This window comes from Furipterus horrens, unplaced genomic scaffold, assembly GCF_987537825.1.
Source record: "Furipterus horrens unplaced genomic scaffold, mFurHor1.1.pri manual_scaffold_11, whole genome shotgun sequence".
NCBI classification, from domain to species: Eukaryota; Metazoa; Chordata; class Mammalia; order Chiroptera; family Furipteridae; genus Furipterus; species Furipterus horrens.
Window position 1 is genome coordinate 97,976,931 of NW_028327181.1, and position 15,535 is coordinate 97,992,465.

General features: G+C 61.6%; 1 protein-coding gene across 1 annotated transcript in view; it reads right to left on the reverse strand.

The window, feature by feature from the left end:
• The window catches only part of MGAT5B (alpha-1,6-mannosylglycoprotein 6-beta-N-acetylglucosaminyltransferase B), a 55,897-nt gene extending 40,723 nt beyond the window's left edge, over window positions 1-15,174 (reverse strand). The window contains exons 1-3 of the mRNA XM_090292011.1: window positions 14,698-15,174; window positions 10,893-11,005; window positions 4,569-4,716 (exon numbers count right to left, since the gene is read on the reverse strand). Of these exons, the coding sequence (XP_090148137.1) occupies window positions 4,569-4,716; window positions 10,893-11,005; window positions 14,698-14,765 (329 nt within the window). The 5' untranslated portion in view covers window positions 14,766-15,174. The remainder of the gene's footprint in view (window positions 1-4,568; window positions 4,717-10,892; window positions 11,006-14,697) is intronic.
• Window positions 15,175-15,535: the final 361 nt, after the last annotated feature.

A 15,535-nucleotide genomic window follows, 5' to 3' on the forward strand; every position in this document is an offset into this window, starting at 1 on the left:
TCTATTTCCTTTACCAAATTTGGGAAGTTTTCCTTCATTATTTTTTCACATAAGCTTTCAAATTCTTGCTCTTCCTCTTCTCTTCTGGCACCCCTATGATTCGGATGTTGGCACGTTTAAAGTTGTCCCAGAGGTTCCTAAGCCTCTCCTCATCTTTTTCAATTCTTATTTCCTCATTCTGTACTGGTTGACTGTTTTTTTCTTCCTTATATTCCAAATCATTGACTTGAACCTCGGTTTCCTTCCCTTCACCATTGGTTTTATGTGGATTTTCCTTTGTTTCACTTAGCATAGCCTTCACTTCTTCTCTTATGCGTTTGCAGTACTCAAGCATATCTGTCAAGCCTGTGAGCATCTTTATCACCAGTGTTTTGAATTCTGTGTCTGTTAGGTTGTCTATCTCCTTGTCTGTGAGGTTGGCTATCTCCTCGTCGCTTAGCTCTTCCACTGGAACCTAGATTTGTTCCCCCTTTTGGGCCATACTTCTCTGTCTCCTCATCTTGACAGGCTCCTGTGTGTGTTTGCCTCCGCGTCCCAGGTGGAGCTGTCACACCTATTACGTTGTAAGGGGAGGAGCCTTATGGATTCGTCAGTACAGGGCGAGCTATTTCCCCATGTTGCACTGTATGTGGGGGAGGGGTCTGAGAGGGAACAATGCTGTCTGCCCAGCACTCACCCCTTTTCCAGGCACCTCTCCCACTTCCACACCAGACTGGCGCCCCTCTAGCTGCTGCCCTGGCCGTCGTTCCCAGAGTGGGTGGGTCTGCGGATGTTCTAGGTCCGCGGGGGTCCTTTGAACAAGCGGACTCTGCTGAGAGACCGGCAGTTTCTGCCTCCACCCCAACCCCCACTGGTCTGCACAGTCATAAGCAATGAGGCTTGATTTTCCACGGTGCTGGGACCATGAGCTGCTAGGGCCAGTGAGGAGCTGGGAATGCTCCCCTGGTGTCCCTCCTAACCTTTTAAAACGTGTGACTATGCTTTCCACTGGCCTGTTGCTGCTGCTGCCACCTCACACCACGTCCTCTCTGTCCCGGCTCCGCCCCTCCCACATGTCTGGATGAATATTTCTTCTTTATATCTTTGTTTGTTGGACTTCCATGCAGCTCGATTTTCCGGAACTTCTGGTTGTCTCTAGTTTTGAGGTAGTTGTGTTCCTTCTTAGCTGTGGAGGAAGACACAGTGTGTCTCCATTTCTGAGTTTTTAAAAAAACTTCTCAAAACAAAATTTTGGGGGGGAAAACCCTCATGTCATCACCCACAGATAAGAATTTTGATGTATCTCCTTTCTGCCGTCTTTTCTGCAGCATTTTGTACTTATTGAGGTTTATACTCTATGTAACCCAGCCCCATCTGTAATTACATAACTGCTTTTCTCACATTTCCCCTCCCATGAAAGTCCCCGCACTTCCCCGTCAGCACACTTCCCGACGGCTGCCTGAGCCCCCTGCGCAGAGGTGCGTGTCTGAGCGCGTCCTCACCGGCGGGCCTGGAAACTGTCGCTCAAGCTTTCTAACACTATCAGAAAGGCCACAGTGAGCACAAAGCCGAAGAACTGTTTCTGAAGCTAAGATTCTTTTCCTAAGACGGAGCCCCAGGGTGAAATGACCGGGTCGCGGGTGTGACCGTCTTCATGGCTGCGATTCTGCACCCAACACAGCCGTCGCCCCTGCGGTGAGGCGCCCAGAGTCCCGGAGACGGCGCAGCAACCGTGCCGGGAGGGGTGAGCAAGCAGCACTCACAGCCCTGGACACCCCCCGCTTCTGTCTCTGAAACCAGAAGCAGCCACGCTGCTCCGGGACGTATGGCTCTGCCCGTGGGGCTTGATGGCCCTGTTGGTCGTGATGGATTGCTGCTACTTCCCAGGGCGGAACTGGGAGGTGGCGTGTGCTCCCCAGGAGGAGATGAAGGGCAGGCCAGGGAGGGGAGGGAGGGGCAGGCCAGAACTGGAAGAAGTCCAGTCGCGTGGCATGTGCCGGCAACAGCGCCCGGAGCCCAGGGCGGAGGGCCAGCGGGGTCCTCTGCCCTCACCCTGGGGAACAGACCTGTGGGCAGGCAGAGGCGGCCACACAGCTGGGGGCAGACGGGAGCGTGGGGAGCACGAGAGAGGGGGCGAGAGGCTGGGTCGCAGGGGACAGTGACAGCATCGGAGCAGATCAACCAGTGTGCCCAGAGAGGAGAGTGGTCTCGTGCCTCGGAGGGGCTCCAGGGGGGCCCAACAGCTTCGCTGCCATCTCCTGTCGCTGCTTCTGGCCCCTCTGCCTCCCGCCCTGCTGTCCCCAATCCATTCTGCACACAGCAGCCAGTGAGCTTTTTAAAAACGGAGCCAGATCCTGTCACTCCCTGGCTTAAAGCCCTCCAGCAACCTCCCACAGCTCTTAAAATAGTGCCCCCGTGGTCCTCAGCAGAGCCACCAGGGCCCCGTGCCCCTGCCCTGCTGACTTCTCCCGCCCTCCCCACAGTCTGCCGAGTCGGCCTGGACATGGGCCTCTACCTCCACGACACACCAGACCGGTTCCCGCCCCAGGGCACGTGGCACCTGCAGCTCCCCCTCAAATGTCCTGCTCCCAGCTCCTCCCGTGCTCGGCTCCTTCCCACCCTTCCGAGTCCAGCTCAGATATCGCCGACCTAGCAGGGCCTTCCCAGACCACCTGTCTGAAATGCCCCCAACCCTTCAGAGCAGGGGTCAGACCCTGACATTATCTCATTGATTTCTCCTCCTCAGTCACTGCCCGTCTCCCCCATAGGAATGAGGATAATGAACATCCCCGTGTCCCCGGCACCCACAGCAATGCCTGGCGCTTAGTAGGTCCAATAGAGTTTCATGAGTGTATCTTTTTAGTTTATTTGGTCAGATCCTCAGCCCCTGGAGGGTGAGACAGTGTTGAGCGGGGACCCACCACTCGGCCACAGGGACCACCGGAGAGAGGCCCAATTTCCTGTGGGCCAAGAGCTCCCACCGGGAGCCAAGCACTGTGCTCTCAGTTCCAGCAACACATTTAACCCCAGGCCCCAGGGCTGTCATGTTAGTGCCTATGTTTTCCAAACCAAAAAAAAAAAAAAAATTCAGAGCAAAGGTCTAACAGAGGGCTTTCTTCCCGAGTTGTGAGTTAATGGAAAAGTCTTGCTAAAGGATGAAAAAGGAACGCACACGGGCCGCACGGTAACCGAGCACGCGGTTAGAAGGCGGGCTCTGCAGCAGCTGGCCAGCTGTGCCCCTGGGAGCCAGCTCCTGAACTCCTCTGTGTCTCAGCTTCCTCCTCGTCGGAGGGGGTCATCGGAGGACATGACCGTGGCTGAGCTGAGCCTCCCCACCGCCCGGCCCTTGGAATGCACGCTCTGGCCCCTGCCGTCCCCACACTGGGAGCTGTGTCCAGGACCCAGCCCAAAGAGAGCGCTGTGCCGCGGAGACCCTGGATGGTGTCACGTGACTGACGCCTGTGAAGGCCCCCCCCGGGAACGTCTGAGATTCCGGGGGGCAGGTGAGAGCCACTTGAGCTGCCACCTCCCAAGACAAACCTCCTAAGTAAGTCCCCTCGCCCCTTAAACCTGCCACCTTCCTGCAGGGAGCGGCGGCCTCTTTCTTCAGAAATGCCTGGAGCCTGGCTTCTGCATCACACACACCAGCTGTGATATAGCGTTTCTGCAAATCGTCTCAGAGGGGTGATTTCAAACATATTTTTTTATCAGGGCACTTTTAGCAAATAACGCTGGCTGAGGGAGAGCCTTTCCTAAACTCTGTCAGAGTGTGGGTTTCCAACTGATTCTTCAGTGGCGTGAACACACGCAGCAGAGCCGCCTCACAGAGGATCCCAATAGCTAACCCCTGGGGTGGCCGAGCCCTAACCCCACAGCCGCATCCGGGGGCCAGGACCCCCAGTCGGGACACCCTGACTTCATCCTCTGGGATCCAGAGACCATGGACATGCAATCGAGATGTTTGCCACCTGGGTTTCTGGGGACACCGCTGAGGTATACGGGACAGTAGCGCTAACTGTCGGGCCTCCGCGGGGGAAGACTTGAGAGTGAATAAACCGGAAAATTATTCTGGCAAAGACGGCGCGGTCCATTGGTGGAGGGCAGATGGCCAGCCCAGCCCGGGTGGACATCTCCACAGGGCCCTCGGAGGGGACAGAGCTCCAAATCGTCAGGCGGAGTGGAAAGAGCAGGGAGGTGCCCCCTCTGGAGGACGTGTAAGAGCCGCACACTCTGCATGTCTTAACACGGGGGTGGACACGTCACGGGTGTAAAAGTACTTAGCATGGACTGGAAATGTGTCTGAAAACTCCACATTCAGGAGGGCACTTGTCTCCAGGCAAAGCAGTGAAAGGGCCCTTCGGCTGTCACCTGGGGTGTTTTACTGAAAAGGAAAAAAGGGACCGGCCCCCGAAGGGACCTGATGTTAACAGCCGTTGAATCTGGGGGCAGGAAGGCGCTCTAGGCTGCGTTACAGCGTGGCTCTCCGTGTTCTTGAAATTTACTCCACAGTAACAGAGAGGGGGTGACCGACCCACCCCTGCTGAGCTCTGGCAGTGCTGCGCCCCTCCCCCACCCCGTGTCCCCCTCACCTGTCCAGGGCGAGGTGCCCGTGGCGGGCAGCCCGGTGCAGCTCGCTGCCGTTCTCCAGTCTGGCCAGGGCGTCCATGCGCTTCAGCATCAGCTCTAACACGTCGCTCATCTTGCGGAGGACACCTCGGGACTCCAGCCCACCCGGCACTGTGGGCAGAGCGAGGCCACCATCAGGCAAGGCCCCAGCAGCCCAGAGGCCACCTGAGGCCGCCTGGTCTCCGGGCCAGGGCAGCTCAGACCCCAGCCCACTCCTATCTTCCCAGGAAGAGGAGGGGTCAGGAAAGGGGGTCTGCACGTCCCTTGCCTGCAGGACAGGGACCAGAGAGCAGCGAGCTGCCCCTGCTCCCTACAGGCTGCGGCCACCGGGGTAAACTTCCCACCCTTCTGGGCCTCGGTCTGGTGGCCTGCAAAATCAGGCTTGAGACACACTCTCGGGTCTGTGAGATGAGCCGGAAGGCTCAGGAGCAGGACAGGTGCCTCAAAGCCCCCTCCGCCAAGCCCCAGACAGAACTTCTGGATCCGGGCTTCTAAAACTGCGGTCGGCCCCTCCCCCCCCACCTGACTCTCCCAGCCAGACTGTTAGAATCCAGCTTCCCGGGCCCCGGTCTCGATCTGTGTGTCTGAACCTCTGGGATGTGGGGCTCGGCCCCTGCACTGCCGGCCCCCCACAGCTCAGACGCACAGGAGAGGGTGCGAGGCTGTGTTTGAGGGGCCGCGGGCCCGACCAGATCCCGCCCCGACCCCGTCCCCCGGATCCCACTGCAGAAAACCACCCTGAATCTGTCCTGACTCTCAGCTGGTCTTCTGGTCCCCCAAGATCAACTCCAAACTGAGGGGCAGGGGAGACCTTGCGAAGAATGAAACTAAATGAAAACGAGGTGCTTCAACCCAGAGCCCATTAACCAGCTGGAGACTCTCCGCAATTTCCTTTCTAATCATTCCCTGTCATTAGCGCTGCACGTGCCTTTTTAATGAACTCTTGTGAGGGTTTTAAACAACCCCTCCGAACGGTCCACAGGCACTCAGTTCCCAGCACTGCTCCCCACCCGGCTCCCCGTGGACCCCAGGGACCCGGCGTGGAGTCACTCAAAACAAATGAGCCAAGTCAGTGGACACCCCGATGTCTCTGGGGCTCCCGGGGAGGGACGCGGGACACCTTAGGTTGGGCTCCTCAGAAGCAGACCCCCAAACGAAAGCCACGTGTTTGGGTGGGGAAGGAAAGCCCGGCTGGGGAGCGGGGAGGCGACACAGGGCCGGGGAGACCGCCCAGAGGGGCTGTGTCACCACGGTGGGTACACCAGCAGGCGGCGACCCCGACGTAGCGTCACCCCCGGGCGGGCGGGGAGCTTGGCTGTGCGATGCCACCTCCCGCCAGTCGCCACTTCGGGGCTGCTCCCAGGACTTCGGGGTTGCTGCTGGGACTCCCATGGGGTGGCAGGAAAGTCCCCAGACAGAGCCGCAGGGCCCACGGGCGTGGGAATGGAGGGGGCCCCGGGCATGACACCAACAGTGTCTACTTCGGGGAAGGAAGGGTGGGGCCCCGCAGGCTCAGAGGGGCGAGCGGCGGGCACCTGGGCTCCACCCCAGGTGGCCAGGGACAGTCACGGCGGCTCTCTCACAGGTCACGACATCAAATCCAGAGCAGGGAGGGGCTGCAGTCTCCTTGAAGGGCCAGTTCCTGGCTCCGGAGAAAGTATGGGCATGAATGGGGGGGCGGGGAGGAAGGGGAGACAGACAGGCACACACACACACACAGATGGACACAGGGTGAGGCTGCTGTTGGAGGAAATGGGCACCAGACAAGTGGGCCTTCCCAGGGCCTCAGTTTCCCCTCCTATAAAATGGGGGGTGGGGCCTATAGGTCTGCATCTTCCCCTGACTGTCCCATCAGGGTGACAGGACTGGAAAGGACTGTCCCAAGAAGCCGGCAGGACCGCTGAGGAAGAGCTCTGGTGGCCCTGCTGAAGCCCAGGGTGGGCCACCGCAGGGCTCGCTGCCAGGCTAAGTGACTGCATGTTCAGGCAGGAAGGCTGGGGGTCCCCACTCAGCCCGGGAGAGCAGGAGAGAGAGCAAGGCACAGGGGCAGGTGGCAGGATGGGCTGACAGCATGGGGACAACCCGGGGGCTCTGACAAGCAAGGATGCAAAGAGGGAGCGCTCACCTGCCTGCTGTGACCTGAACCCCTACCCACGACCCCCACCTCCTCATGGCGGGGCACTAAGGGGGGACAGGGCACCCTTTCCTCTAGGGCAGTGTGGGGGACAGAGGAGGCAGGAGGTGAGACACTGCGCAGGGTAATCCAACAGAAGCAGGAGGTCAGAGCAAGAGGAGACCAGGGAACTCAGTCCCTGAGAGTCCCCAGAGGCACCTGGGCTCTGGACTGCGCTCCACAGGAGGGACAAGGCCAGCTCTTTAACGTGTCAACAGAATGAGTGACTCCATGGATGGGCTAAGGAGGCAGGGCCTGTCTCTCGCAGATGGGGACCCCAAGACAGCACCCCAGCTGTTGGGGCCCAGGGGCCACTCCCGTCGTCTGCAGGGGGCGCAGGACTCGGGAAGCTTCTGAGACCTCAGCAGGCAGCCCCCTACATTTTCTGCCCAGGACAAGGCAGGGGGTGGCACCCTGGGAGGGAAGCTGGCTTTACACAGCCAGGCCGGTGCCCTCCCCACATGACATGCCCCCCGGATGCCACCACCGGCTGGGTGGGGACTGTCAGCAGAGCAAGCTCCTGACTCGGCTTGCCCGGAGTCACCCCCCGCTCTTGGCGTCAGTGAAATTGAAGCATATTTAATGTGAGACCCCAGTGACCCATCTCAGCTCACACACGTTCCCTCCAAATTTCCATATAAATAACGAAAACTGGGACACGAGAAACACAAACGGGTCCTCACGCTTATAGACGAGGAGTTTACTGGCCACCGAGGCCCCGTCCACTCCCCAGGCATGCGCCCTATTTCGGTCTCTCTGTCCTCCCTTGTCCTCCTCTCTTGTCCCCACCCCACCCTTCCCCACTGCTCCCTGGAAACTGAAGGAGCCTGCACCTTGGGCAGATAAGACAGACAGATCTCCCTGCACTTGGCATGGCAGCTGTCTGTGCAGCTGGAGATGCGAGCTCATTTGTCTCTGCCCGGGGCCACCTGGGAAGCCCGCCGAGGCCATGGGAGCTCTGGGTCCTGGGCCACCCCTCCACTTCCGGCCTCCAAGAGGAGGCACCCGCCCTGGAGCCCTTTCTACCGAGGCCCAGGGCCAGAGGCGGCCACAGAGCGAGTGTCCCTCGGGCTCTGACCCCGGCCGGGCCCGGGAGGTCTGGCCGCAGCAGAAACTCAGGGCAGACACGTGCCACTAAACCAAGGGCGTCCAGCCTGCAGACCTGTCCCCCGGCCCCAGAGACAGCCTCGGACACTGCCACGCTCCGGGGAACCACAGCGGAGAGGGAGCACACACGAACGCCTGCCCTGGGCCCCAGCTGGCTCCGGCGAGAGAGAATCAGGTTAGACCTCCTCCAAGTGATGCGCTTCCCTTCAGCCTCCTTCGCCCTGAGCCTTAGGCAGGTGTGCAGAATACAGAACGTGTCTGTCACGAAGCATAAACCGGCCCACAGGGGAACCCGGAGCCTCCCCAGGGAGGCCACAGTCCACAGGGGCTGCAGTGGGGTCTCCGTGCCCTTTAGAGAAATGCTTTTCCTCCCGTCTATCTGTCCATCCCTGTGGGACCCCACTGCCCTCGGGCTTGACAGGCAGGAGAGAGTGTTTCTCCATCTGTGCTCAGACGGTTTTGGGGGCCGACGCAGGGACTCTGCCTTCTACTGTGGGTTTCCGCCTCCTGCGTCTGCCCGCTGGCAGCTCCTCGGGGCGGGGCAGAGCTGCCCAGGCAGGGTGCGGGCCGTCTCCTGCAGGATCAGGATTTAAACCCAGGATTTTAAACTTGGGGCTCTTTCAAGTCCCTGCTCTGAGTCTCTCCAAGCAAATCAAGTTAATCCATGGGCATGGAAGACACCGGGAGTCGGTGAGAACTGGGGCATGAAGGTGATCAGGGTCAGTTCTCCGGGGTTCTCAGAGGACCCCTCCTTGTCCGTGACCTCCTTCAGGCCTTCGGGTCCATATTGTGGGCATTTAGCTTCCAATAGGAGACCTGGCAACTCCACTCCTGGGGTTACCCAACCGAAAGGCCCACAGGTGCCCCCCAGACACGTGCTAAGCCGTTCACAACACCACTGCTCACAAAAGCCCCCCAGGGAACCCCCGGATGCCCGCAACAGGAGCAGGGATACGTACACCGCAGAGCGCTGCCCAGCAGTGCAAACCACGTCAACCACACCCCGAGACCAGGAACCTCACCAATGTGATACCGAGAGGAGAGGGCACACACAGAGGACACTGCTGTTCTCAGAAAGTCCCCAAACAGGCAAAGCCCCCTGCGCCACTAGAGTCAGGGTCCCGACGTTCATGGGGAGGACGTTGTCAGAGGGAGGGGGCACGAAGGCCTTCTGGGTTGCTGGTTGCATGGACGTGTTCAGGGTGTGCGTGGCACACTCCAAGGGAAAGTTCAAGAACACACACAAGCATGCACACAAATGCCTCAAGTCTAACTGCATGACCTTGGCCAAGTCCTCTTCCTTCTGTGGTTCTGTCCCCCGCTAAGACACAGGTTAAGTTGGAGTGGGGCTCCTACCCCATCTACAAAACAAAACTGCAGAGTGCAGGGCTCAGCAGGCCTCCCACAAGCCCCCCACCAAGTGGGGGTCCCAAACCCTCAAGGAAATGAGCAGAAGAACCCATACGCCCGGCCATGCCCCTGATCACCACTCCTGACCTTTCTGGAGATCTCGCCTCCTCAAGCCCCTTAGAGCCGCCCCCAGAGACAGACATGTCCCCTCCCCAGGAAGGGCACCCAGGTAACTAGAGCATCACTCCCCCCACCCCACCCCCGCATGACCTCTAGTGTCCCCACCCCAAGCGTCCCCTCCAGGGCACCTTCACAGCTGGCCCAGCCATCTTTTTGACCTCAATCCTCAGACGTCTCCTATCAGAAATCCCGGCACCTCCTTGGTCCCTTGCCCTTTTCTGCAATGGCCCCATCTCACACGCGGCCCCTCCAGGAAACGGTTATGGGGCTTGGACTAGCCGCCGGACGCTGCCCGTGGCCCCTCACACATGTTCTCTGAAGACGTCCTCCTGACAGTCCCTGGGAAGCAGACGTGATGATCCCCGTTTCTCAGAGGAGAGAACAGGCTCAGAGACTGCATGGCGTCTGTGAGTCAGGCCGGCACCAGTGAACTTCCACTCGGGCTCGAGTGACTAATAAGCGTGCAACTGCTGCCGGGAGCCTTTGCAAGTGTAAGGAGGTGTGCATGAAACCAAAAGGGTGACTCTAATGATGAGGCGTGGCGTCATAAAAGTGCCCCCAGAGCAGCCCGCTAGATGACAACCATAGTACAAGAGGGTACATTCGTCATCTGGGACGGGGAGCCAGTCAACTGAGCCGAGGGTCAAGGGGGTGGACGTCAAAGAGAGGCTTCCCAGAGGGGCAGGGAAAGCCCACGGTTTCCCCACTACCCGTGTCCCCCTTCCCCATGGTTGACCAGAAGAGCCTCTGGGACACACCAAGCCGGACACCCCTCCTTGAGTAGGATGAAGGGAGCAGGGCCACCTTCAGCCGGAGGTCTCCTGGGCCATCCCCCCATCACAGCCCCCTGCCATCTGAGCTCAGCAAACCCAACCCCCGAATACGGGCCTTCCTTTCCTCCTTTGCAGGTCAGGGAAGTAACGTGGCCACCGGCCACAGCTGGTAGGTAATGAGCCAGGGTACACGCCGGGCCCATCTGGCCCCCAAAGCCCTGCTCGGAATCCCCATTCCACGGCCTTGCAAGCACCACGTGGGCAAAGGGCCGTGAAGACCCAGACTGTGTCCAACGAGCTCAGAAATGAGGCGCATGAGCCCACAGACAAGCCTGCCTTCTGTCCCTGCCGTGGCCCCAGCTTGGACCAAGGCAGAGAAGACAAGGATCTCAAAGAGACCAGCCTCATATTCAGACCCCTCCCACCAAGGAAGCAACACAGGCAGCTTCTTCTGATGCCTGGGACACCCTGGCCTGAGAGCCCAGGCGAGAGGGAGCCTCGTGACCACAGCCAAGACCGAAGCTGAAGCACCAGGCAAGGCCACACAGCCCAAGCCAAGGCCCTTGTCCCCTCACACGTCCACTGACGAGGTGGCCAGGACGCCTGGAACAGGCACCAGAGAGCCGTCGGCTAGGTCAAGGGCCTCCCTGTCCTCACCCACACACACCCGCGCCGCTTCTGTCCCCCCTCCCCCAGGGAGATACCTTCTGTGCGGATGGTGAAGGGGGAGTCCCCAGGGCGCCGGGCAGAGAACTGGCCTCCCAGCGACGTCATCAGGAAGCAGAGCGAGAAGAAGCCGATGCCCAGGACAAAAAGCCTGCGGAGAGCAACAGCAGAGTCAGGAGTCAGGGCACACACCCATCCAGCGAGGGCTCGCAGAGGTGGGCGGGCGGGAGGGCGGACACTTAGGGGCTGAGCTGGGGCCACGTCTCTCATCGGCACAGGGGAGAGACAGCTCCGCTACAGGGACCCGGCGCAGCGGCACCCCGGCCGTGACAGGCAAGGATGCGCCCCTAGGTCTGGGGTTCGAGCCTCGCTAACAGAGGCCCGCCAGGTGTGGTCCCCAGAGCAGCAGAACCAGCATCCCTTTGGAAATGCTGGAGGTGTACATGCCTTTTTAAAAAAAGATTTATTTTTAGAGAGAGGTGAAGGAGGGAAGAAAGACAGGGAGAGAAACTTCAATGTGTGGCTGCCTTTCGCATGCCCTCACCTGGGGACCTGGCCCACAACCCAGGCAGGTGCCCTGACTGGGAATTGAACCAGCGACCCTTTGGTTCACAGGCCAGTGCTCAATCCACTGAGCCGCACCAGCCAGAGCGTGGAGGTATTCGTCCTTGAGCCCCGCCCCTGGGGTTCCTGAATCACACGCTCTGGGGGTGGTGCTAGCACTGGGAGCCCTCGGGCAGTCCTGACACGTGCTCAAGGTTGAGAGCCGTTGGTGTAGAAGGATCACCAGCAGGACCCGATGCCAGCCGGAGGGCAAGACGACACCCACCTGGATCCCGTCAATCACTGGGCCTGCGGGGCCCTTGGGTACACAGCCTTCGGTGTGCTTGAACACCTCCTTGTCATGTGCAAGGAGAGAGGGGTGTGTCCCCTGCCACTACCAAATGGCAAGATCTAGAAGGGCAGGGCCATGTGGTCGCCTTCTGTGCCCAGACTCTCCCTCACCCACGTCTTCACCAGGTAGGCACCCGGGGGGTTGTCAGCCTGTGCCATGGCCTGGTCAGGGTGTGTCAACATCTGCTCATGGGGTGTCACACAGGTGGGTGCTGGCACAGCGGTCAGGAGAGCTGGCCAAAAAAGGGCTGTTGTTCATTGCTTCAACCCATAGTTACTGACCATCTAACAGGTGCCAGGCACTAGTGTAGCCCCAGGGGGGAAGCAGGGAACCCACCCTCAAGTCCCCAGCCCCAGACTCTGTGGCTTCTGTACTAGATCCTGGGCCCCAAACAGGAGAACTAAGCTCCCCAGCATAGTCTTGGGGTGGCTGGAGGTGGCAGCTGTTGTGGGACTTTTAAATGGATCAGAGAATTTGATGAGCTAGCAGAGCTAGGAGGGGACCCCTCGTCCGCCCCTGTCAGGGGGAGGAACCCCATCTCGCAGGGAGCCCGGCCCACCACAGGCAGCCCATATGTCACCCCAGAGACCCCCAGGCCCCACACTGCCACCCATCCTCAAACCCCATGTCTTCGTCTCTCCATGCAAGACTTGCTTTATGCATTTTAATCTTCATTATTTGAAACTGGCGGAGCGGTATTTAATTAAACTCTGATCCATTAAAGAAAACACATAATCGTGGAAGAAAATAAAGGCACAACAAAATTCCCATATTTAAAGGAAGCTGTGAGAGATCAGGTCAGAGAGGAGGCAGAATCCAAAAGCAAAGAGGGGACTCGGAGCTTCCTCCCTGAGGTGACAGGGAGGATGGGCGAGATGGCACAGGGACCCCTCACCTTCCAGGGACCCCACCAAGCCCGGGGTGGGGCTCAGGCCCTAGGGTCCCCAAGGTGGAGTCAGGCCAGTCTCAGGACAGCAGCCAGAGGGACGGTGTAAGAGGACACGGTCACACACCCAGGAAGGCCCTGGGGAAGTCGGCTGTTTGTCCTCCCAGTTCCTCATCCCTCACTTTCCCCTCCCCCTCCCCCTCCCCCGGCGATGGGGCTGTACTCAGGGCTGGGACCCCAGCTGCCAGGCCCAAAGACCTGCTATGAGATGGCATCTAAGTCTTTAGCCCAGAACCTGAAGTTCCCCACACAGCTCCTCTGCGTCTGTCTCTGCCAGACCCCATCCTGGGCCAGTCAGCCTGCTCTTGAGGATTACAAGCCGGGTGATATGTTTGGAGGAGGCCTGTCGTCTGTCGTCCCCCACCCATCTGAAGGGGACACAAAGACGCCACTGGAGGCTGTGGGTCTGTGGCCTGGGGAGACCCTGCTGTGAAGTTATACAACTTGAGGGGCGGGTCGCCTATGCAACCCCAGAGCCTGCAAGAATTGCAGCAGGACCCCAGGGGGACGCATCGCGGTGGAACAGGCGCTATCCGTGGTGCTGGAGTCCCGCCGGGGCTCCGATTGCGCTCGGAAATGTCCCGCTACAGCTCGGGCCAGGAGCTGGGCTCCCCGCAGCCTGGAGGGCAGTCGGATGTGGGATGGATGAGGACCTTCTCAACGGTACGGGTCAGCGAGAGGCTGCAGGACTTCCTGGAGGAGCAAGGCCCCTTCCAGAGCTGCCCAGGGCTTCTGAATGCCTCCCACCCACCAGGTCGAGGCCCTCCCAGGGAGTCCCCCGGCCCCGCGGTCCTCCTGCATCCTCCCGACGGCGGAGGTGGCACAACACCACACCCGCAGCCCCACAGGCTGTCTCCTGAGCCCCAAACCACAGGCCTGGCAGATGGAGGGGCTGGACGTGCTGGGGAGGCGGGAGCCACGTGAGCCAAAGTCTCCAGGTCAGGAGATGGGAGGGACATCAGCGGGGTCCCTGGGAGGGGTCGGGGGCACCGGGGGAGGCCTCGAGAAGTGGGGCTCACACTCGGCCCCTCCCCCAGCCCCAGCCTCGGGAGCCTCAGAAGGGCTCCTTCCCTCACCTGTGCGCGCTCCCTCTGCGCCCTCCGCCCCCCACTCCCCGGGCGGGCGAGGTGGCCTTCGGATCCCGCTGGACACCCTTGGCTTGGCGCCTCCTGCCCGCCCCAGCTACAGGCCGGTCTCCGAGGGCCCGTGGGAGAGGTGGGAGAGGCGCGGCACCGCCAGGCTCCGGGAGGCCTCTGGGGTGGGGCCAGCGGACCCCACCGGCCCGCGCGGGCCCAGCCCTGCGTGGCTTTGGCCGCCCGAGGTCGTGGCGAAGAATCGGTCTCCGTCCGCCTCCATCCTGCCTCCATCCTCCCGCCACATTCCCGGCTCTCGCCGCCCTTCCGCCCTGCAGCGCAGCGCAGCCCCTGCCTCTCCACTGCCCGAGATCGGGGGTGGAGTGGGGGGAGAATGGGGGGGAAGGTCAGATCCCCAGCGGAGTGGGTCCTTGCCCCAGTCTCGGGGATGCTCCCGTTGGAGACAGCGCGCACCCCGCGGAGAGAAGGGGGGTGCTCGACGAAGGAGGATAGGAAAGGGGTGGCCCAGAACGGGGTGGGCGGGCCGACCCCGAGGTGCGACGCCGCTAACTTTGACGCCGGGTGGGGCCATCCGCGAGGAGGGGAAGGACCCAGAGGGGCGGGCAAGTGGCGTCCGGCCGGGCCACTTCCGAGCCCACGACTACAGCCTGGGTGCTACCTGCCCTCACTCCCACCTTCACACCCCGAGTCCTTTCCAAACCAGACCAACTCAGGACACGTCCCAGAATACACACCCCTCCCCACACGAACCCAAACCCCGCGTCCGTCCCTTTCCCAGCCCCACCGGCCATCGCCGGGGGTGGAAGCACAAACGGCGCCCTCTCCCGCGGACACGCACCCCCGCGGGGACCGACCCCGCGCCCCCTTGGGGAAAAAGACCTCCCGCGCCAACCGGGAGAGAACTTTACCGAAAGGGTCTCAGGGTGACCAGGCATCTTCTGACCATTATCTTCCCATCGGGGTTGACTGTGATCATTGTTCAAACTTGTCCAGGCGAGGAGCCACGGGCGAGGCTAGACGCCCCGTCCCGGGCCCAGTCCCGCCGCGTCCGGGCCGCGAACCCGCTCTGGGCGTAAGGAAGCCGGGTCGGAGCGAGGCTGGGGAGCGCGGGGCCTCGGCGGCTTCGCTGCTCCGGCCGCGGCGCACGGGGTCGGCTTGGCCTCGGCGGGGGGGCGGGGACTGGGAGCAGCGCGGCTGCCAGAGGGCGACGAGGGCGCCCAGCGGGCCGTCTCTGCCTCTCCGCCCTCCCCGCTTCACATCTTGGGGGCCCGGAGGCGGCGCGCCCCCAGACCGCCGGCTGCGCTTCTGCCTGCTCGGGCTCGCTCGCTGGGCGGGACGGCGCCGCGGCGCGCAGACGGTTTCCCCGCCTCGGGCGCCCTCATCCCCGGGCCCGCGCCCTCGGTGACGGCTAGCGGCGGCCCCGGGCCCGCGCCCCGGCCCCCCGCGCCTGCGGGCCGCGCCGCTCCCCTAACCGGCGCCGCGCAGCGCCCATGGCTCCCGGCGAGAGCGCCCTGCGCCCGCCCTGCCGCGCGTTCGCTCGGGTGTCCGGCGTCCGGCCCGCGCCGCGCTGCGCTGCGCTACGCGGGGAGGCGCCGCATTGTTTCCTCGGAGGCGGCGGCGGAGCCTCTGCCGCGCTTCCTCGGCGCGTCCGCGCCACCTCGTGGCGGAGGCCCCGCAGCGCACCCTCCCGGCCCGGGGCGCGGAGCTGGGGACCTGCGGGCGGGGGTCACTTCACACGGCCCCGCT